Below are 22,546 nucleotides of genomic sequence, written 5' to 3' on the forward strand. Positions count from 1 at the left end.
ATTCTGTAAACATGAAGCACTTTACTCTAGTAGAATGTGAAACCCTTAATCTTATATTTCAAGCATGAATTGTTAATATATTAGGACTAATTTTTACCAAGACAAGGGTAGTTGAAGTGAAATTCAATGATCTATTATTAAGAGGCATACAAATGGACATGGTAATGCTTTTCTTATAAATATGAAAATATCTAGAGCAATAGATATGTACAACTGCACAGGAGCAAGAATGGACACTGCTGTCCAGATACAGGTAAGACATTTTATTATTGGAAAAACAGATATAATAGTTTATGTAGTCTCATGTCATCACATATGCCTAAAATAAGAGGGTTATTCCTCATTTAAGGATGGTGGGTACAGCCATGCAAATCTTTTCTTTGTTCTCCAAACAGCCAAATAAACAATCAGAAGCATTTGGGTATAGTGCAAATATCAGTATTAGTATTATTTGTTCTAGATTGCTTACAGCTGTTTTAGGATTTTTGGTCATCGTCATCGGTGCAGTGTATGGAAACCATTGCTTTTGGACAAGGGTTTTGGACTCAATGAGAGAATACGAAGTTATGGTGAGAGGGGACTAATGGAATCAATGAGCCCTCCAACTAATGCATAGGTTTTTTCATCCTTTAGCCCCTTCTCACCATAGTCTGTATGGTTATACTGTTTGTTTCATCTCTAAAATGTATAAATTAGAGATAAGGATGAGAGTGCCAAGCCATAGCGATTGTTCCAGATATGAAAGTTTATTTGAAATATAATGACAAAAAAAAATTTGCATCTGGAACAATTACTATGGCTTGACACGCTTATCCGTTCACTTCATACAAGCTGACATCACAGAGGAAATCCAGGGACAAAAGAGTGCTGCCACACTTGGAGCAATTATTTGATTTAGTTGGAGCCATCTCCTAGCTTGGAGCCCAGTTGTCCATCACCCCAATTCTTGAATCTAAAAATTAGATATATGCTTCCACATATTTGTCAGGACCTATGCTAGTAAAGGGTCAGTCCACCAGAAGTTGATATTTCAGATTTAGTAGATGCTGGAGAGTTAAAGTGTATTTGAAAGCAAAACATTGCTTTTCTTAATTATGGATAGAGTGGGAAATGGTTAGACCATCTACTGGATTTTTATTGAGGTCTGTTTCACCGCTGGGAAGATTTAACCCCCTATTTACCTTGGTGATCATTGCTACTGAGACAAAAAATAAGGGAAAATCCAAGCTTTTAGAGCTGTTATGAGAGCAAGAGTTATAGGGAAATCTTCCACTGAGGACATATGTTTCTGTGACTGTCTAATATATCTACAGGGTTTTTTAAACACCATATAAAAGTGGGTAACCAATGCATTTTGGGGGCTCAAATCTCCCACTTTCTCCGGGCTTCATTTAGAGAATAGTTCAGGGATATACTAGACACAAAGAAATGGAGTGACTGGGATACCCCTCTCTGTAAACCGAGATAAAAGACAGACTTACGCTTACATCAGAAGCCAGTGCAGCAGCCACACATTTACTCTGCTGAGAGTAATAAATAAACCTTATACAGGATGTATTTAATTGTTGTTCAGTTCTTAACATTTGTATACCCTACAACACACAGCATTATTTTGGACTGAGTGGTTTCTGCCCTGCCCAGTAGTTTTTTGCTAAACTACTCAAACCCACTTCATCCTATTCTCCACAGCAAAGAGACCAATCATTTTGCAGTCCCAAGATAACAACTAGGAGGGCTAATTAGACTCCTTGAGATAACACAAGAGATAGCTCTTGATCTTGAATTTCTGAAATGATCAATAGGTATTTGTTTGCACTTACTGAAAAGATACAACAAAATGCTTTCAATTGTATATTTAACAGTAAAAAGGGAACAAATAAGGGAGGTTCAATGTTGTGGCGTACATACATACATACCTTTTTTGAAGCCGATCCCATCTCCAGTGGCAGAAGCTCTGCAGAGGACACAGCCAACAATGGCTGTGAAATGAATGGGGAGTGACGTCACCCATAGACTTACTATGGGGCTTCCATTGTCGGCTACACCCGACTCAACAGCAAAGTCACGGCTGACAGCTCAGGGTCAGATCGGCTTCAAAAAAGGTATGTATACTGATTTCTTCTTTACAGGGCTAGATAGGTTAGTGTTAGATTGTGGATGTCTGTAGATGCACGGATTTTAGTGTTAGGGTGGACTTCTACTTTAAAGAAGAACTATCATTTTTTTACTGTTTTGTCCCCTATGGAACAAGGTACATGAGGTACTTTGTCTCATAGGGCTTGGTGCTTTCTTAGCCTAGCTATGAGGTCCAAACTGCATCCGGACCTGCCATGGCAGATCTGACAACAGCTACGTAGAAGATGTAGAAGATGTAGAAGATGGATACTTTATTATGGCTGCTTGTCTCAGCTCTGAGCCTTTTCTCGAGACAAGAAGCAGCAAGAGGAATGCAAGAGACTGACACTCCCCCCACCCCCCGCATTCTTTTTGCCACTGCACACCTTTGGACAGTGCTCAGAGCTAAGACAAGCTGCCATTATAAATCATCCCTCTCCTTGCTAGTTGTCATGTCCACTGTGGCAGGAACAGAGCAGGTGCAGTCTGGACCTCTCAGCTAGGTTTAGAAAGTTTCTAGCAACATGGGACACAGTAATACATGTACAGTACTTTGTCCCATAGGGGACAGAACAGGAAAAAAAATGTTCTTTGGATTAAAAAAAGGAAGGTGCAATATATTCCACTCAGATCCTGTTTTTTTTAGCCCCTTGTGTGTTCAAGAGTATAGCTGAATTAAACCCTTGTGATTACTTTAAGGTTTCAAGAACAGAGAAAGAGATACTTTCTGAAAATCTATGCTTCTACTTCTGGGACTTGAGAAATCAGACTACCATAAACCACTTTAATTACTTATCAACAGAAACTAGCCATCTGGTCATAGCACTGACGGCTATTACCTGTGTGCTTGGGGTTTTGACCAACGCTGTAGTCATCTACATCACCGGATTCAAAATGAAGGAACAAAAGTCAAGACTCTGGTTCCTGAACTTGGCGGTATCAGAAATTTTATTCCTGCTGATCACTCCTATGAGAGTAAATATAATACTGGGAAAGTACTGGCCATTTGGATCTATTGTATGTAAGCTTAGTCATGCTGCATTTGTATGTAATTTGTACTCTAGTTCTTTCCTTATCACAGCTTTATCCATCGATCGTGTCTTGTCAGTGGCCAAACCATTGTGGCACCATAAGGTCTTCTCCCAGCGCATTTGTTTCTTCATCTGTATTGCAATTTGGGTGGTGGTCTTGCCTCTTGGCACACCAGCCATATATTATAACGATGCACACAAAGATGGACTAGAAACTCATTGTGCATTTTTTCCATTTCGCTACAATACTTCTAAAAATGATAGCTTAGGTGAAAAGATATATTTTTTAAGTTTTGTTTTGAAGGCCATGGAAATGACTAGCCAAGTTAATGACACATGGGAGCCACCAGGATTTGTGAAGTTTCCATATCACAGACAAGTATGTAAAGACAGTATGTGTTGTGCTGATGACACATCACTAGCCTTATATAAAGAAGGACACCATTATTGTAATATATTTTATATTCCATTAATAGTTATTGGATATTTTATACCACTGTGTGTCATGATCTTTTCCAATTTATTTATTGTTCTGCAAGTAAGAAAATCGCAACAAGTAAATTCCAAAAAACTATATAAGTATATTACTATAATCATTGGGGTTTTTGTGCTAACTAAAACTCCATTTGCTGTAGCTAATGTTGTTTACCTGGAAGAACTTCGAAAAATGAATTTCTCACAAATGATATGGATGCGTGGCCTAATGGTCATGTTGTCTGTAATAACAAATCTATGTAGTTGCCTTAATCCAGTATTGTATGTGCTAATAGGTAGTAAAGCCAGAGCTACATTGATTGATTCTATGTTCGGCATAAAGAGCACACTTTCAAAAGGTTTTCAGAACATCAGAAAAAAATTAAGTTCTCTCAATATCATATAAAGTGTTTAACCCCCTTTCTATGAGTGATCATTTTAAAAAAGCAGATTGGTGGACCATTATTTACTCAGTGCAATATATTAACAGCACTACATGAATTAGGGATATATGGCTATTCTCCCCACTTACCACTGAGTACCAAGCCATCCTTATATGGCTGGATACACAAAGACAGTGTACCAAGCTAATCTGAGGGGCTTGGTACTGTACCTTTTGGCCAATCACAGTGATCTCATGCTTTTGTTTACATGCCTGGTCTCTCCCCTTCCTCCTACAACAGAAGAAGGGGGGATCATAGCAATTTGCTAATGGAGAAAAGAATGAATGGATCACTAACACTGGGATTGTTTTTTCAGCACCTCTTCTCTTCTACAAATCTAATCTAAAATCTAATCTAAAAGTTGACCCTTTAAATGGCCTGGAAAATAAAGCTGAAGTTTATCTAAAAAACACTTTTTTTTCTTTACAGCTTTACATGAATTTACTTGTAATGAAGTACAGTATGTCCCGCGAAGTTTAAACTACTAGATTCTGTAGAAATCTTCACTGCAATATTGCCCTGTCCTCTTCCTGGCGCTGAACTTCCAGCCAGGGCTGTAGATAGGCTGTAGATAAGGGAGTACCACTAGTCGTTCTGTGGGGGGCCCGGGCCAGCAGGGGGGCCCAGGCAGCAGGGTGAATTGGATGTGGAGAGGGAGGGTGATTGGTGCAGCAATTACTGGAACCAATCTCCTGCTCTCTCTGCAGCAGCTGAAAGCTAGCTTCTTCTCCTCTCCCATTGGCTTTCAGTTGCTGCTGAGGGAGCAATAAAAAGGATCAGTTCCAGTAATTGCCCCTCCACCACACCGATTACCCCCATGTGCACCATATATTTCCCGCTGCCCATGCCCCCCCCCTGTGTGCCCCCCTACCTCCGCAGTGATGCTGGTTTCCCTCCTCTTCTTCCCACCAGCAGCTGCAAGCACACAATAGGATCCTTCAAGATTAAGAGTGGGGGGGGAGAGCCTGGTATATATGTCATATTTACCAGCCCCTTCCTTTCCTGAATGAACACGGTACAAATCACTCAGTGTTCATTCATACCTGAAGCATTGGCTGTATGGGGCCCCATGTCAGGTTGTATGTATGGGGCTTTCTAACGGCAGCTGTTGGGGTTATTAGCTTTGAGTCTCCAGAGTCAGTTGGTGATCCCACAAGGACACTCCCCCTTTTTCCCTCTCTTCCATTGAGAAAAGTTAAATGGAGGGCCTTCCTCTAACAAAATCACTACTCACTTTACTGCTCACTTTCAATTTCAAAAGTTTGTTTTTTCTTTTTTCAACAATATTTCTCATAATTTATTTTAGTTGCCCTTATAGTTGTCTTGCATTTCTTATTGCATTCTTTGTGCTTTTGGAATGCTGATGGTAACCCTTCAATCTCAGACCTCATGCTTATTGGGCGTTTACTCAGCTCTTCTGAATGACTTTAATGCTGCATTTTGTGAACCTGTTTAGACACGTCAAGTATTTGGGCATTCATTCATTTCATGTGTATATATGTAATTAATAAATAATTATTTATTTTGATTATAGTGGAAGTGAAAGAACTGTTACGCTTTGTGTTAGGAACTGTTAAAGACTGTTGCCATAGGAGACAGCATTCCTACACATGCAGATGTGGCGTCTTGCTGGATGCCTTTTCCTACATGGCTGTCCTCCTATTTAAGTCTCAGAGTCTGCCAATTGATCTTGCAACTATCTAAGGGTGTCCTGCCCCTAACCCTCTCTCCTAAAGTTCTATAAGAGAAATAAAAATCTCTTTTGCATCCAAGAAATGTCTGGCGCCCAATTACTTTAACCATCTTGCACCCACTGTGCCTCACAACCCACCATATACAGAAGGATGTCAGCTATCTCTGGCCCTGGAGGTTCTCATTAGACCAAAGAAGGCCTGGGATCTTGCTACATATTTATTGTTACATTAGCATTTAACAATCCAGGTTTAACTTTTGTTTTTTACTATCTGTTACTCAATGGAATGCACTGTCAAATGCCTTTTTTAAGGGTTTTTATTGCCGTAAATCCATACACATAAGTCAGTACAGAATAATGATCCACGGATTGCCATCTCACAGTAACATAGTTGAAATACATAGTATTGAGGAAACACTATAGTTAGTGCATGTGCAGTACAATAGACATAGCTGTATCTATGTAACCCCAATTCACCATTCTTTGAATGGCACCTCTGATGGAAAACAAAGGACAACAGAAGATTTTAACATGAATATAATTAAGAACTCAGAAAGAAACTAATGAATGAATCAAGAACTGGTGTGCAGTAGCGTAATTCATGACCTTAACTTATACTGGTGTGTTCAATTTTCTGTTTGTATTCCATCAATTTACTTTACCTGTGTTGTTATTTTCTTCTCTAATAAATGCTGTATAGAAAGTCTCAAAATCTGAGCTATGTTAATTATTACCATTTCCCACCTCACTTAGGACATCTTTTGTATTCTGTGACTCAACCCACCGAAACTATATTTTTTCAACATTTGTCATTGTTTAATATGTCCTTAATACACTCTAATTTTTCATCAGTGTTCTTTGTTGTAAGAACTTGATCCCATTTAGTTTCATGCAGTATAGAGTCAAGCTTAGTAAAGTTCACTCTTTTGAAACTTAAGCCTCGTACACACGATCGGATTTTCCGACAGAAATTGTGTGATGACAGGCTGTTGGCGGAAAATCCGACCTCCATCAGACAATTGTTGGCCAACCATCTATGGAAAAATGTTGGATGGCAGGTTTATAAATTTTCCGCGGACAACAGTGTGTTGTCGGATTTTCCAAGCGTGTGTACACAAGTCCGTCAGACAAAAGTCCAAAGTACAAACACGCATGCTCGGAAGGATGAGCTGGAAGCGGTCGGTCTTGTAAACTGGTGTTCGTAATGGAGAATTGACATTCGTGACGTGGCAATATATGAAATCTCGAAATGCAGTGCACATTCTCTTCTTCTTTAATGGGATAATAATGAAGCTGCTTTGCTGGTGATACTATTGGAGTTCTGCCAAACGTATTTTCAATAGCTTTTTTTTTCTAGTGATATCAAGAATAATATTATTATGTTTTTTTTTTGTTTTTTTTTTGGGTGCAAGTTACCACAACACCATTATCCCATAGTTTTTAAGATCAAAGATACAACTGTGTTGGTGTCCCTTGTTAATTTTTCATTGTATTTTTTAAAATGTAACTGCCTACTCCCAAACTGTCATTTTACTGAAGTAAAACACATAGCCAAGTATTATTCTCCACAATTTTTTTTATTGTGCATTAAAAAAAGAAAACAAATAAAATTAGACATGCTATCTGCCAATAGAACTTAACCAAAAAGTGCATTTTATGCATCCAAAAGTATAGAAAATATACTAAATCAAATCATTATTCAACCAAAAAATAAAATAAAAGCCTCATGCATGTGTTCTGCTTCTTAATATAGGGCAGGGGTCTCCAAACTTTTCAAACAAAGGGCCAGTTTATTGTTCTTCAGACTTGAGGAGGGCCAGATTGTGGCCAGCAGGGTCAGAAAATGGCACGTCGCCTGCATGAGTGAGAATAAATATGGCCTTAGGGTCCGTGGTCAATAGGAGTAGGAGTAGTGTCCCTATTAGTAAGAAGAATAGTATTCCATCACTGGTATTGGTGGAAGAAATAGTGCCCCATTGTTGGTGTCAGTGGGAGGAATAGTGTCTCATATCAGTGGGAGGAATAGTGCCCCAAGGGCCACATAAAGGCTAGCAAAGGGCCACATCTGGCCCTCGAGCCATAGTTTGGAGACCCCTGATATAGGGGGTCAACAATGTCAAGAGTTGGTGAAAGCAGGGGTCCGTCACCCGGAGATAATTCCTAAAATCATCCGGATTATTCTCCTGGAGCTCCCGCAGCAAAGGCATATGACATAATTGGTCATGATTAATAAAGCAACCAATTTTTGGTCCAAGAAATCCTCCTCCTCCTGTTCCTGGACTGGACTTGGGTCAAAGCAATAACTCCAAGCCCAATAATAAATAAAACGTTATCTGCTCCAATTACGCAACATGTCTGGTTGACGAACGACCGTTCAGAAACGAACTGAAAAGCGCAAAATGAAAAGCGCGAATCAACACTCACCAAACTTCGCGTTTGATGGGTATAGTGAGGCTGCAATTGATGTTTTTTCTTTTTGAATTTTTCAGTTTGTTTGCACCCCCGATATATACAGGGGTGAGGGGAGCTGACATATATACAGGTGTGTGGGGGGGACTGACATATATACAGGTGTGAGGGGGGCTGACATATATACAGGTATGAGGGGGGCTGACATATATACAGGTGTTTGTGGGGGGCTAGCATATATACAGGTGTGTGGGGGGCTGGGCTGACATATATACAGGTGTGTGTGTGTGTGGGGGGGGCTAACATATATACAGGTGTGAGGGGGGATGACATATATACAGATGTGAGGGGGCTGACATATATACAGGTGCGTGTGTAGGGGGCTAGCATATATAAAGGTGTGGGGGGCTAGCATATATACAGGTGTGTGGGGGGGCTGACATATATACAGGTGTGGGGGGGGCTAGCATATATATAGGTGTGTGGGGGGCTGACATATATACAGGTTTGGGGGTAGCATATATACAGGTATGTAGGGGGGCTGACATATATACAGGTGTGTGGGGGGGGCTGACATATATACAGGTGTGTGGGGGGGCTGACATATATACAGGTGTGAGGAAGGCTGACATATATACAGGATTGAGGGGGGCTGAGTGCGTACAGGTGGGGTGGTCGGTGTGCGGATTTGGTAGGATGGCCCGTGGGCAAGCCCTGGGGAATGTTGGTGGTCAGGTTCGGGGGGGTCAGGCCTAAAGCTGTGTAAGGGGCCCAAAAATTTCTGATGGCTGCCCTGGTCATACCCACTGTGGCCGGAACAGATGAGGTGCAGTTTGGACCTATTAGCTAGGTTTAGAAAGTTTCTAGCAACATGGGACAAGGGATATATGTACAGGGTTCGCCATTGTGACCCGGGCCCATGCTTCAGGGACCATGCGGCCCCCCTTTACACCTGGATAGGAGGGCAGCAGGGGCAGCAGCATGTATAGAAACTGATCCCTCCATGTAGCCACTGAATGCTCACTTCTCCTCCTCTTGCCTTCCGCAGACATTCAGTGGCTATAGTAGGGAAATGGAGGGCATTGGTTCCTCCACATCCCGCTCCCACCACCTCACTATCGCTGTCCTGCTGCCCCGGGCTTCTGTTTGCTTTCCTGGCCCCCCTTACCCCCCCCCACAGCGCTACCAGGTTTCCCCCTCCTACCTCAGGTTGGCTGCTGCGGATCTATCAGGATGGAGAGCGGGGAAGGAGGCTGTAAATGTGTCATTTACCGACCCCTTCCTTGTGTTAATGAATAGAGTATTTTTTTTTATTTATTCATAGCTGAGACATAGTAAACTATGTTTACTATGCCTCAGTTTATGAATGAATGGTAAGCTCTGTAAAGGGCTATTCCTGTTCATTTATTCTGTTCAGCTGAAGCTGCAGAGAAAGGAACTGATGAATCTGACCTCAGCCCCTTTCTCTGCCTCAAAAGTAAAACATCAGGGGTCTGTTTAGACCACCTAATGGGGGTCCTAAAAATATGTAAAAAATAATAAAAGTGTAAAAAAAAAAAAAAAGTTAAAAAAAAAGAACAAAAAAAAAAAAGACAAAAATAAAAAACTACTGACACCAGTGGCAGAACTACTAGGCTCACACTTATGACTGGGATTTGGCATTTCGCCACCGTGGGGGAACCCCAAGATGGCAGAAAGGTGGTCCGCTGTGGAACCGGTCGTGGGCCAGGGGGGCCCTTCATGGTTTCTTGCACAGGGGCCTTGAAGGATCTAGTTATGTCTCTGCTTTGTCCCAAAGAACAGGAAAGAACAGGAAAAAAATGATAGTTCTTTAGATTAAAAAAGGAAGGTGCAATCTATTCCATTCAGGTTCTGTATTTACTTTAAGGTGTCAAGAACAGAGAAAGAGATACTTTCTGAAAATATATGCTTCTACTTCTGGGACTTGAGAAATCAGACTACCATAAACAAGTTTAAATACTTATCAACAGAAACCAGCCACCTGGTCATAGCGCTGGCGGCTGTTACCTGTGTGCTTGGAGTTTAGACCAACGCTGTAGTCATCTACATCGCCGGATTCAAAATGAAGGAACAAAAGTCAAGACTCTGGTTCCTGAACTTGGCGGTATCAGATATTTTATTCCTGCTGATCACTCCTATGAGAGTAAATATAATACTGGGAAAGTACTGGCCATTCGGATCTATTGTATGTAAGCTGAGTCATTCTGCATTTGTATGTAATTTGTACTCTAGTTCTTTCCTTATCACAGCTTTATCCATCGATCGTGTCTTGTCAATGGCCAAACCATTGTGGCACCATAAGGTCTTCTCCCAGCACATTTGTTTCTTCATCTGTACCGCAATTTGGGTGGTGGTCACCAGCCATATATTATACCGATGCACACAAAGATGGACTAACAACTCATTGCGCATGTTTTTCTTTTTCGCTACAATACTACCAGATATGATAGAATAGGTCAAAAAATATATTTTCTAAGTTTTGTTATGAAGGCCATGGAAATGACTAGCCAAGGTAATGACACATGGGAGCCACCAAGATTTGTGAAGTTTCCATATCACAGACATGGATGTAAAGACAGTAGGTGTTGTGCTGATGACACATCACTAGCCTTATATAAAGAAGGACACCATTATTGTAATATATTTTATATTCCAATAATAGTTATAGGGTACGTTATACCGCTTTGTCTCATGGTCTTTTCCAATGTAATTATTGTCCTGTAAGTAAGAAAATCACAACATGTAAATTCCGAAAAATTATATAGGTTTATTGCAATAATCATTGGAGTTTTTGTGCTAACTAAAACTACAATTGCTGTAGCTAATATTGTTTACCTGGAAGAATTTTGAAATGTGAATTTCTCACATATGTCATGGATGCGTGGCTTAATGATCATGTTGTCTGTAATAGCAACTCTATGTAGTTGTCTTAATCCAGTATTATGTAGGTAGTAAAGCCAGAGCTACATTAACTTATTGTATGTTCAGCATAAAGATCACACTTTTAACAGGTTTCAGAACATCAGAAAAAAATGTAAAGTCTCTAAATATCATATAAAGTGTTTTTCTACAAGCATTCATTTTAAAACAGCTGATTGTTATTTACCCAGTGCCATTTATTAACAGCACTGCATTAATTATGTATATGTGGCTGTTCTCCCCACTTATCACTGAGTATCAAACTATCCTTAGATGGCTGGATACACAGAGACTATGTACCAAGCTGATCTGAGGGGCTGGTACCTTATGGCCAACCACAGTGATCACATTATTATTATTATACAGGATTTATATAGCGGCAACAGTTTGTGCAGCGCTTTACAAAGTAGAGGGGGGGGGGGACAGTACAATTACAATACAGTTTAATACAGAAGGAATAGAAGGGCCCTGCTCATGGAGCTTACAATCTAAAGGGAGGGGGAGGTGGTACAAAAGGTAATAGCTGCGGGGGGGACAATTTGATGGAGGTGTCTCTGGTATAGTTCTTAGGTGGATGTGGGATAGGTTTAATTGAATAAGTGAGTTTTCAGGGAATGTCTAAAGGCAGACAGGGTAGGGGCTGACAGGAAATACTGGGGCAGGAAGTTCCAGAGGATGGGAGAGGCTCTGGAGAAGTCCAGGAGGCAAGAATGGGAGGCAGTAACATGGGAGCTAGAGAGCAGGAGGTCTTGGGAGGAGTGGAGAGGACGATTTGGGCAATACCTGCAGATGGGGTTGGTGATGTAGCTGGGGTTGATGTTGTGGAATCGCCTTGTATGTTTTGGTTAGTATTTTGAATTTTATACGGTGGAGTAGTAGAAGCCAGTGAAGGGATTGGCAAATGCAAATTCGCTCCTGGAAGAATGAACAAACATTCCCGCAAACTCCACCTGACCTTACAAATGCGCTTCTGGAAGAATGGTGAAACATTCCCATAGACACACTCCTAAACCTTGTGGACAGCCTTCCCAGAAGAGTTGAAACTGTTATAGCTGCAAAGGGTGGGCCAACTCAATATTACATTTCCATTAAAGTTCATGTGCATGTAACAGCAGGCGTCCCAATACTTTTGACATTATAGTGTAAGTCAGCACATAATAGTGATATACAGATTGCCACCTCATAGTAACATAGTTGATATACATAGTTTTGAGGAAACACTCCAGTTAGTGCATGTGTAGTACAATAATATTAGCTGTAACTACGTAACCCTCATTTGCCATTCTTTGAATGGTACCTTTGATGGAAAATGAAGGACAACAGAAAATTTTAACATGAGTATAATTAATAACTCAGAAAGAAAAAATGAAGTTAGACCTATTGTGTGCAGTAGCATTTCTGTTTGTATTCTGTCAATTTAATTTGTCTGTATTGTTATTTTCTTCTCTAATAAATGCTGCACAGAAAGTCTCAAAGTCTGAACTATATTATTACAACTTCCCACCACACTTAGGACATCTATTGTATTCTGTGACTCAACCCACCGAAACCATATTTATTCAACAATTGCCGTTGTCCTTAATACACTTCAACTTTTCTTAAGTGTTATGTGTTGCAAGAATTTGATCCCATTTAGTTCATGGAGTATAGGGCCAAACTTAGCAAAGTTTGCTCTTCTGAAATTTAGTGGTCTTGTCCAAGGCTGGGATGGGGGGGCAGGAGGGGCAGCTGCACCAGGCACAGCAGTTTATTGTGGGGATGGGGGGAGTGCAGTGTGATGAGTTTCTTCTGCTAGAGGCTGACAGGAGTAGTATCATCACTGTCAGCCAAGTCCTATAAGCAATGACAAGGACAGAGCTGGGAGGAGAGAGCACAACCTGCACCTCCTACAGGCTCTTTCCTTCACTCCTCCCACTTCTAGAACTCGGCTAGAAGCACTCTGCCTTAGAAATTAAAATTAATTAATTAACTTTTAATAAAAAAAAAATAAAATGTTTATTATGGCATTATGTCAGATGTCACTCTAAAAGTGACCCTGGGGGGAAATTTGCCCATGAGACCACTTTTACAGAGAATCAGCCAAAACAATACCAGGGTTATAGCAGCTAGCTGCTGCCATAACAACGGTATTTAAAGTCAAAGTAATGACTTTTTTTTACTATGAAGTAGCGCTGCACGATTAATCGTTAAGAGTCTTTACCCCTCACAATCTTAACAAAGCCTTTCCCCTCTATGCAGAGTTTTCTGTTCAAGCCAACAGCTGTCAAATAAAAAAAAAAAAAAAAAAAAAACAGGCATTCTGCAAAGTTTCACAACATTCCTCAGCTGCTGAGCTAATTATAAACATTGTAACGTTTTGTACTTTAGATCAATGGAATGAACTTCGGTCTGTAAATGAGGGAAGTTTACCCACTTAAAGACTAAACCTTTTTCTGACATTTGTTGGTTTCAAGTTAAAATTATTATTTTTTGCTAGAAAATTACTTAGAACCCCCAAACATTATATATATTTTTTTATCAGAGACCCTAGATAATAAAATGGTGGTTGTTGCAATATTTTATGTTACACTGTATTTGCGCAGCGTTCTTTCAAATGCAATTTTTTTTTGGAAAAAAATACACTTTAATGAATTGAAAAAAATACTAAAAAGTAAAGTTAGCCCAATTTTTTGATGTGAAAGATGTTACGCCGCGAAAATCGTGAGCGAGTCGTGATCTTTATTCTAAGCAAAAAAATTGTGATTCTCATTTTTCCCAGAATCGTGCAGCTTTACTATGAGCCAGTCATCAAGTGGGTATAGATCACAGAGTCTTTTGGTGTTTTGTGTTATAGAAATTTCCACTGTGCCTTTAAATGAAACTCCATACACAATGTTCCACCAAATGTGCTGTTATAGGTGTGCCCTCCCCTCAAATGATGGACCCCATTTTTGTAGAACAGGAGGTCAATCTGCTCTTGAGTAAAAGTAATGTCAGGACTGCAGATATCCTCAGTAAAAATCGCTGTCATCCACCACTTTCAGAGGCATGGCAACGGTCCCCGGCATATAAAACCAAATATCTCAATAGTGTAAAACCATAAATTAGATTTGTTTATGAAAGTAGAAATGCACTTACAATATCAAAGAATGCAAAGGGCATGAATAGCTCTCTCTTTACATCAAACCAGTTCAGAAGGAAATCCAAGATGGCGCCTGCGGTTTACCCAGTGTAATAACATCAGACAACTCCGCCCACCTGACTTCCTGAAAGGCGGAGAGAGATGCACCACGCTTAATTGATTTTCATTCTTAGTTTTCTGTTAGCTCGGGATCATATTTTTATTTTCATTTAAAGCTGACAGAATTGTTTGCAGGAATACAGGAGTGCTGCACTGGTAAGGAGGAGGAGCTGGAGGGAGAGAGCGAGAGAACAGCCCGCACAGCCGAGCCCTAGAAGTGGTACTGGTACTCAGAGTCAGCCTACAGCATCAGTAGCAGCCCCTGTATGTATAAGACCATGTGGCTCTGATGTGATCTCTCACTTTACTTCCTTCTTCTGGGGTTTTCAAATCCCCCTCCCAGTTACAGTAATACCTAATTATACACAAAACTGTGATATCAGCAGTTACCAGTAGAGGGCAGTAGCTCCCTACAAAATAAAACAAAGCCAGGTGATCTGACTTAAACTGTTGCTTCTCCCTAAGCTGTTCATCGACATACTCTATATTGACTGGCATGTGTGGTCTGTCTTTTTTTAGCCTCTGGCTGGTCCAGTGCTAATAATTAGCGCAGGGAGACAAGCAGAGGCAGAAAACACACAGCAGGAAGGTCCCACAACGTCACTGTGAACTTCTGGGTCAACATGAAAGCTGTGCAATGATGTTTAGACAAGCAGGTAGCTGCTAGAAGAAGATCCCCCTAGCTCACACATGATGGTGGCGGTGGTGGTGGTGGTGATGGTGGGGCAATTTGGCATCTTTGCCCGGAGTGCTGAATGACCTTGTCCCTGTTCTTGTCCTACCCAATTGTCTCTCTTTTCTGTACTTTACAGCAAACATAATCACTCTGCAAACACTTATGACACAATTGAAGGTTTTTATACACATGATTACGTAGGTATCACCAGGGCCGGATTAGCCACAAGGCCACCGAGGCCAGGCCTCGGGCGGCAGTGGTGTAGGGGCGGCGCCGCTCCTGCAGCGACTTCGCGGCCGCCCCCCCTTTCATGCTGCCCATTAAAGTCTATTATGGGCACCAGTGCCCATAGAAAAGATGGCCGCGAGCCGACCACGCAACTGCGCATGCGCCGTTCCGAAGCCGTCCGGGCTCGGGAAAGCTCGTAAGCGCTCGGTCGGGCGGCGCATGCGCAGTAGCGTGATTGCGCCGCCCGGCGCCATTTTAAAAAAAATTGAGAGTAGCTAGTAGTGTCAGCGGTGCTGTTCCGCCCTCCTCCTTCTGATGGCAGGCAGCATGGCAACATCGGCAAGGGACATCCCCATCTGGTGGCAAGTGACATCCCCATCTGGTGGCAAGGGACATCCCCATCTGATGGCAAGGGACATCCCCATCTGGTGGCAAGGGACATCCCCATCTGGTGGCAGGCATGGTGGCAAGTGACATCCCCATCTGGTGGCAAGTGACATCCCCATCTGGTGGCAGGCAGCGTGGCAAGTGACATCCCCATCTGGTGGCAAGTGACATCCCCATCTGGTGGCAAGTGACATCCCCATCTGGTGGCAGGCATGGTGGCAAGCGACATCCCCATCTGGTGGCAGGCAGCGTGGCAAGTGACATCCCCATCTGGTGGCAGGCAGCGTGGCAAGTGACATCCCCATCTGGTGGCAAGTGACATCCCCATCTGGTGGCAGGCAGCGTGGCAAGTGACATCCCCATCTGGTGGCAGGCAGCGTAGCAAGTGACATCCCCATCTGGTGGCAGGCAGCGTGGAAGGTGACATCCCCATCTGGTGGCAGGCAGAGTGGAAGGTGACATCTCCATCTGGTGGCAGGCATGGTGGCAAGTAACATCCCCATCTGGTGGCAGGCATGGTGGCAAGTGACATCCCCATCTGGTGGCAGGCAGCGTGGCAAGTGACATCCCCATCTGGTGGCAGGCAGCGTGGCAAGTGACATCCCCATCTGGTGGCAGGCAGCGTGGCAAGTGACATCCCCATCTGGTGGCAGGCATGGTGGCAAGTGACATTCCCATCTGGTGGCAGGCATAGTGGCAAGTGACAAGAGATGGTGGCAAGTGACACGCTCAGGGCTCCCAATGATTCTGCATTATGGTGAGTTGAACTATTTCAGTTTATATTACAATGTAATGATAGAAGTAATGTGTTTCAATCATCCTGACACCTTAACAACCATGGTGCCGGGGATGATTGAAGCACTAACACCAGCCATTGCCTTGAAAAATTGCCTGCGAAAAATCCTTACCCCTCGCACGTTTACCCTGAAGTATTTTTAGCCTGTACAATTAAAGCCAGTTATTTTCAGTGTTCTCGTGTATGGAGATATGTTTTTAATTGATCTATTGTAGAAGTCATAGATAAAGGACGTGGTGTGTGTGTATGTGTGTGTGTGTGTGTGTGTGTGTGTGTGGGGGGGGGGCGGCATTGACAGACCCGGCCTTGGGGCGGCAAAGGAAGTAAATCCGGGCCTGGGTATCACAATTATAATACAATTGTACGTTTATGGTAACAAGGGGCGTAACATAGGCAGACTAATTCTAATCAGAAAGAATGCAAACATGTACTGAAAACATTATTAGTGCCCTGTGCACAGTGAGGGCAGCGTGCAATACATACAAAATAGAATACAATTATATACAGAACTTACAAATTTCCTTTACATAGAGAAGGCTGCAGATAGACAGATACAACATATTTAGGAGGATTTATTTAATCTTTGTTTATCACCTGAGGATTGTCAATTCACTGGATATATTTGAGGGTTTACAACCACTTTAAGTCAGTAATGGGGAAATGATCAGCTGTCAGGAGACCACAGGCAATACTGGTGACTAGTCCTTTGCCATCTGCCCGTTTTTTTTTTTTTGTTGGCAGAACTTCCGAAGTTCATTTCCTCTTTAGGATTGTTTGTTCTACTTAGTTTGTCTAGGATGTAAACACGTGCAAACAGTTGGCACGGCATGTTGCTATTTGTAACAAAGTGTATCCTAAGCAATCAGGGAAGATCCCCATTACACAGGCAATATGTAGATAGAAGAACAGGGTGCAGATATGCATCAGCGAAAAGGAACTTTCAGCCTGGGTTCTCACTTTTGATTGTGATAGGAACAGAGGGGCGCCAGACTGAGTGCAGTATTAATAATAGATTTAATAAAAAACAAATAGTAATTAAAAGACAAGCTTAATAGGTACTCCGGGTCCTAATAAAATATAACATAAGATGGTATATCTGGAATGATCCATCTACTATTTAGCTCCTCCCTTCCCCTCTTTTCTATCTTCTGGGTATCATTATTAATTTTAACCAATCACCTTTTAATTACCTTTTAATCATTTATTTAATATATTAGTCATTCTTCCAAAAGCGCTTTAACCACTTAAAGACCAGCTGCCGCAGTTGACTCTCCTGGGCGAATCGCCGTCATTGTACGTCGGCTGCTTTAAGACCACTAGGGGGCCGCGATGTCCGCCAGCCACCCGCAATCGCTCCTGAGAGAGACAGGACGGGGATCTGTAAACAGACAGATCCCCGTTCTGTCACGGGAGGATAGACAGATCTGCTGTTCCTAGTGAACAGGAACAACTATCTGTCTCCTCCTCCAGTCAGTACAATGCCCCCACAGTTAGAAACACCACCCAAGAGAACACTTAACCCTTTGATTGTCCCCTAGTGTTAACTCCTTCCCTGCCAGTGTCATTTAGACAGTAATCAGTGGCTATTTTTAGCACTGATCGCTGTATAAATGTCACTGGTCCCAAAAAAGTGTCAAAAGTGTCCAATCTGTCCGCTGCAATGTCACAGTTCCACTAAAAATCGCTGATCACCGCCATTACTGGTAAAAAAAATAATAATAAAAATGCCATAAATCTATCCCCTATTTTGTAGACGCTATAACTTTTGCGCAAACCAATCAATATATGCTTATTGCAACTTTTTTTTACCAGAAATATGTAGAAGAATACATATCGGCCTATACTGATGAAGAAATTAGTTTTTTTACATTTTTTGGGGGGATATTTATTATAGCAAAAAGTAAAAAATATATACAGTGGGGACGGAAAGTATTCAGACCCCCTTAAATTTTTCACTCTTTGTTATATTGCAGCCATTTGCTAAAATCATTTAAGTTCATTTTTTCCTCATTAATGTACACACAGCACCCCATATTGACAGAAACACACAGAATTGTTGACATTTTTGCAGACTTATTAAAAAAGAAAAACTGAAATATCACATGGTCCTAAGTATTCAGACCCTTTGCTGTGACACTCATATATGTAACTCAGGTGCTGTCCATTTCTTCTGATCATCCTTGAGATGGTTCTACACCTTCATTTAAGTCCAGCTGTGTTTGATTATACTGATTGGACTTGAGTAGGAAAGCCACACACCTGTCTATACAAGACCTTACAGCTCACAGTGCATGTCAGAGCAAATGAGAATCATGAGGTCTAAGGAACTGCCTGAAGAGCTCAGAGACAGAATTGTGGCAAGGCAAGGCACTTAAGGTTCCTAAGAGCACAGTGGCCTCCATAATCCTTAAATGGAAGACGTTTGGGACGACCAGAACCCTTCCTAGAGCTGGCCGTCTGGCCAAACTGAGCTATTGGGGAGAAGAGCCTTGGTGAGAGAGGTAAAGCAGAACACAAAGATCACTGTGGCTGAGCTCCAGAGATGTAGTCGGGAGATGGGAGAAAGTTGTAGAAAGTCAACCATCACTGCAGCCCTCCACCAGTCGGGGCTTTATGGCAGAGTGGCCCGACGGAAGCCTCTCCTCAGTGCAAGACATGAAAACCCGCATGGAGTTTGATAAAAAACACCTGAAGGACTCCAAGATGGTGAGAGATAAGATTCTCTGGTCTGATGAGACCGAGATAGAACTTTTTGGCCTTAATTCTAAGCGGTATGTGTGGAGAAAACCAGGCACTGCTCATCACCGGTCCAATACAGTCCCAACAGTGAAGCATGGAGGTGGTAGCATCATGCTGTGGGGGTGTTTTTCAGCTGCAGGGACAGGACGACTGGTTGCAATCGAGGGAAAGATGAATGCGGCCAAGTACAGGGATATCCTGGACAAAAACCTTCTCCAGAGTGCTCAGGACCTCAGACTGGGCCGAAGGTTTACCTTCCAATAAGACAAAGACCCTAAGCAAAAAATATCTGTCCACCAACGTTTACCATCCAACCTGACAGAACTGGAGAGGATCTGCAAGGAGGAATGGCAGAGGATCCCCAAATCCAGGTGTGAAAAACTTGCTGCATCTTTCCCAAAAAGACTCATGGCTGTATTAGATCAAAAGGAGCTTCTACTAAATACTGAGCAAAGGGTCTGAATACTAAGAACCTATGTTATTTCAGTTTTTCTTTTTTAATAAATCTGCAAAAATGTCAACAATTCTGTGTTTTTCTGTCAATATGGGGTGCTGTGTGTACATTAATGAGGAAAAAAATGAACTTAAATGATTTTTGCAATTGGCTGCAATATAACAAAGAGTGAAAAATTTAAGGGGGTCTGAATACTTTCCGTCCCCACTGTATTTTTTTCAAAATTGGTGGTCTTTTTTAAATTTTAGCGCAAAAAAAACCAAAACGCAGAGGTGATCACATACCACCAAAAGAAAGCTCTATTTGTGGGAAAAAAAATACATAAATTTTGTTTGGGTGCAGCGTCGCACAACCACGCAATTGTCAGTTAAAGCGATGCAGTGCTGCATCCCAAAAAATGGCCTGGTCATTAAGGGGGTAAATCCTTCTGGTCCTTAAGTGGTTAATAAGAACATGTTAGATATAATAATCAATCATTATAACAGAAAGCACTTTATGTTTGTTTTTATAACCATCTATTCCTTCAGCTTGTCTTTTGATTGATGGGTCTGCCAGCCTATTACATTCCTCCTTTCTTATGGGGCGTACACGCGGTCGGACTTTGTTCGGACATTCCGACAACAAAATCCTAGGATTTTTTCCGACGGATGTTGGCTCAAACTTGTTTTGCCTACACACGGTCGCACAAAGTTGTCGGAATTTCCGATCGCCAGCCACGCGGTCACGTACACCACGTACGACGAGACTAGAAAAGGCCGGTTCAGAACCAAGCGCGGCACCCTTTGGGCTCCTTTTGCTAATCTCGTGTTAGTAAAAGTTTGGTGAGAGACGATTCGCGCTTTTTCAGACTCGTGGCTTTCAGATCGTTTTCTGCCGTTCAGTTTGTGCTTGTGGGTTTGTATCTGCTCTTCAGTGCGTGCAGCAAGTTCCGCGTGACTTTAGGTAGTCATTGTATTCTTGTTCGTTCGTTACTGTTTTTCAGGTCGCTCTTCACAGGTCTTGTTGTTCTTCAGTGCATTCTGTTACTTCGTTCTGAGCAGCCGACCGTTTTCTAGCCATGTTTCGTATGCGTACTCCTCATAGAGTTCGTGCTGTGCGGGGGCTTGGTGTTAGGGTCCTGACCTTGACACAAGTCCAGTCCATGAACAGGGTGGGGAGGAGTTCATGGACCAAGAATTGGTTGCTTCAGTGTGACCAGTTCTCTCATATGCCTTTGCTCCGTGAGATCCGTGAGAATAATCCTGATGATTTCAGGAACTTTCTCACGATGACGGACCCCGTGTTTCACCTTTTGTTGGCTTCGCTGACCCCTTATATTAGCAGGCAGGATACCTACATGAGGCAAGCCATCACTCGGGAGCAGAGGTTGGTCGCTACCCTGCGGTATTTGGCCACAGGGAGAAGCCTGCAGGACTTGAAGTTCTCGACAGGCATCCCCCCCCCAGGCTCTGGGGATCATTATCCCAGAGACCTGTTCTGCCATCATACAGGTCCTGCAGAAGGAGTATATGAAGGTAAGATTTTTATCCTTTTATATCACATTTTATTGTATTGAATGTTTGATAATATCTTGTATTTCTTTCCTCATTCCCTAATTACCATGATTGTAATATGCTGTGAATGTCCCCTTTGTCCTCATGCATGCTGGATTTTTATGTAATTATTATTTTATGTCCTTCATACATATTTGCCCTTCACTAACCTCCCCAGCATGGTGTCTCCTGGCCCTATATTCACCTCATGTAGTCACTTAACAATGTATTTTATCAGCTCCATAGTAGTGCTTTACCCCAAACACCCCCTAAAATGTTTGGAAATGTAATTTTTGTTTTAAATTCAGGCAGAGTGCCAGAGGCTTTTTTTTGTGGTGTCCCCAAATAATTTTTACTAACCCTCCCTCCCCCCAACTGCTAAGTCAGCTGATCCCAATTCTCTATCTATCCTCAATCATCTATCTGCTGACTTTGCCAAACCCATACACACTATACCCATCTCTTCTGTGCTCAGATGTATGGATGAATTCCCCAAAGCATGTAGTGCAAGGGCCTGCCTGAATACTTTCAAATGGTACTGTTTAAAGTTTTTGTATACTATTATTATCTTGATAGGTAATAGCAGAATGTCCAAATGTCCTCAAATGTGTACAGTGTGTATTTATATCTTTGTATTATGACACTTCTTACCTGTCCAGTGGGCTGCCAATAATGTAACTAAGGAGGGGCTGTTCCAAGTAATACCCATTATTTAGGCATTCATCTCTCAATGAAGTGAAGAGGGTTACCTGTCCAAGATTTCCACACACCCCATAATGTTAGAAATGGCCCATGAGAGGGGGGGGGAATATGATAGGTGTACCTTATACTTTGGCATTGTTAAATTCCCCATAATAAATGCTATCTGGAGGTTGCCCCATAATGTTTGTGTATAATCTGCTTGCCATGTTTCTGAGTAAAAATAGTAATGTTTATTGTTTTTTCCTCAACAGTTTCCTTCCACGCCACAGGAATGGCAGACTGTGGCCTCCCACTTTGCCCAGCGGTGGGACTTTCCTAACTGCGGAGGGGCAATTGATGGGAAACACGTCCACATCGTCTCACCACCCAACTCGAGGTCGTACTATTATAATTACAAGGGGTTCAATAGTATAGTGATGTTGGCGGTGGTGTCGGCTAATTACGACTTCTTGTATGTGGACGTGGGGAAGAATGGCCGGATGTCCGATGGTGGAGTCATCGCCCAGACGGAGTTTTACAGGCGTCTCCAGAATGGCAGCTTGGACTTGCCAGCTCCAGAGGACAATGTGGAAGGACTCCCATTCGTGTTCGTTGCTGATGAAGTGTTTGCGCTGGGGGACCACCTGATGCGGCCATTCACAATGAGGACCCTCACCCCGGAACAGAGGGTTTTTAATTACCGGCTGGCCAGAGCCCGAAGAGTGGTG

General features: G+C 42.2%; 1 protein-coding gene and 1 pseudogene across 1 annotated transcript; both read left to right on the forward strand.

The window, feature by feature from the left end:
• Positions 1 to 229: 229 nt before the first annotated feature.
• On the forward strand, positions 230 to 4,026 carry LOC141113393 (chemerin-like receptor 1). The gene is made up of 2 exons (XM_073606452.1): positions 230 to 253; positions 2,815 to 4,026. Exons 1-2 carry the CDS (start codon positions 230 to 232, stop codon positions 4,024 to 4,026), a joined length of 1,236 nt encoding a protein of 411 aa, XP_073462553.1.
• A 5,489-nt stretch (positions 4,027 to 9,515) lies between these two features.
• LOC141113394 (chemerin-like receptor 2) lies at positions 9,516 to 11,244 on the forward strand (annotated as a pseudogene).
• Positions 11,245 to 22,546: the final 11,302 nt, after the last annotated feature.

Source organism: Aquarana catesbeiana, linkage group LG12 (genome assembly GCF_042186555.1).
Source record: "Aquarana catesbeiana isolate 2022-GZ linkage group LG12, ASM4218655v1, whole genome shotgun sequence".
Classification (NCBI taxonomy): domain Eukaryota; kingdom Metazoa; phylum Chordata; class Amphibia; order Anura; family Ranidae; genus Aquarana; species Aquarana catesbeiana.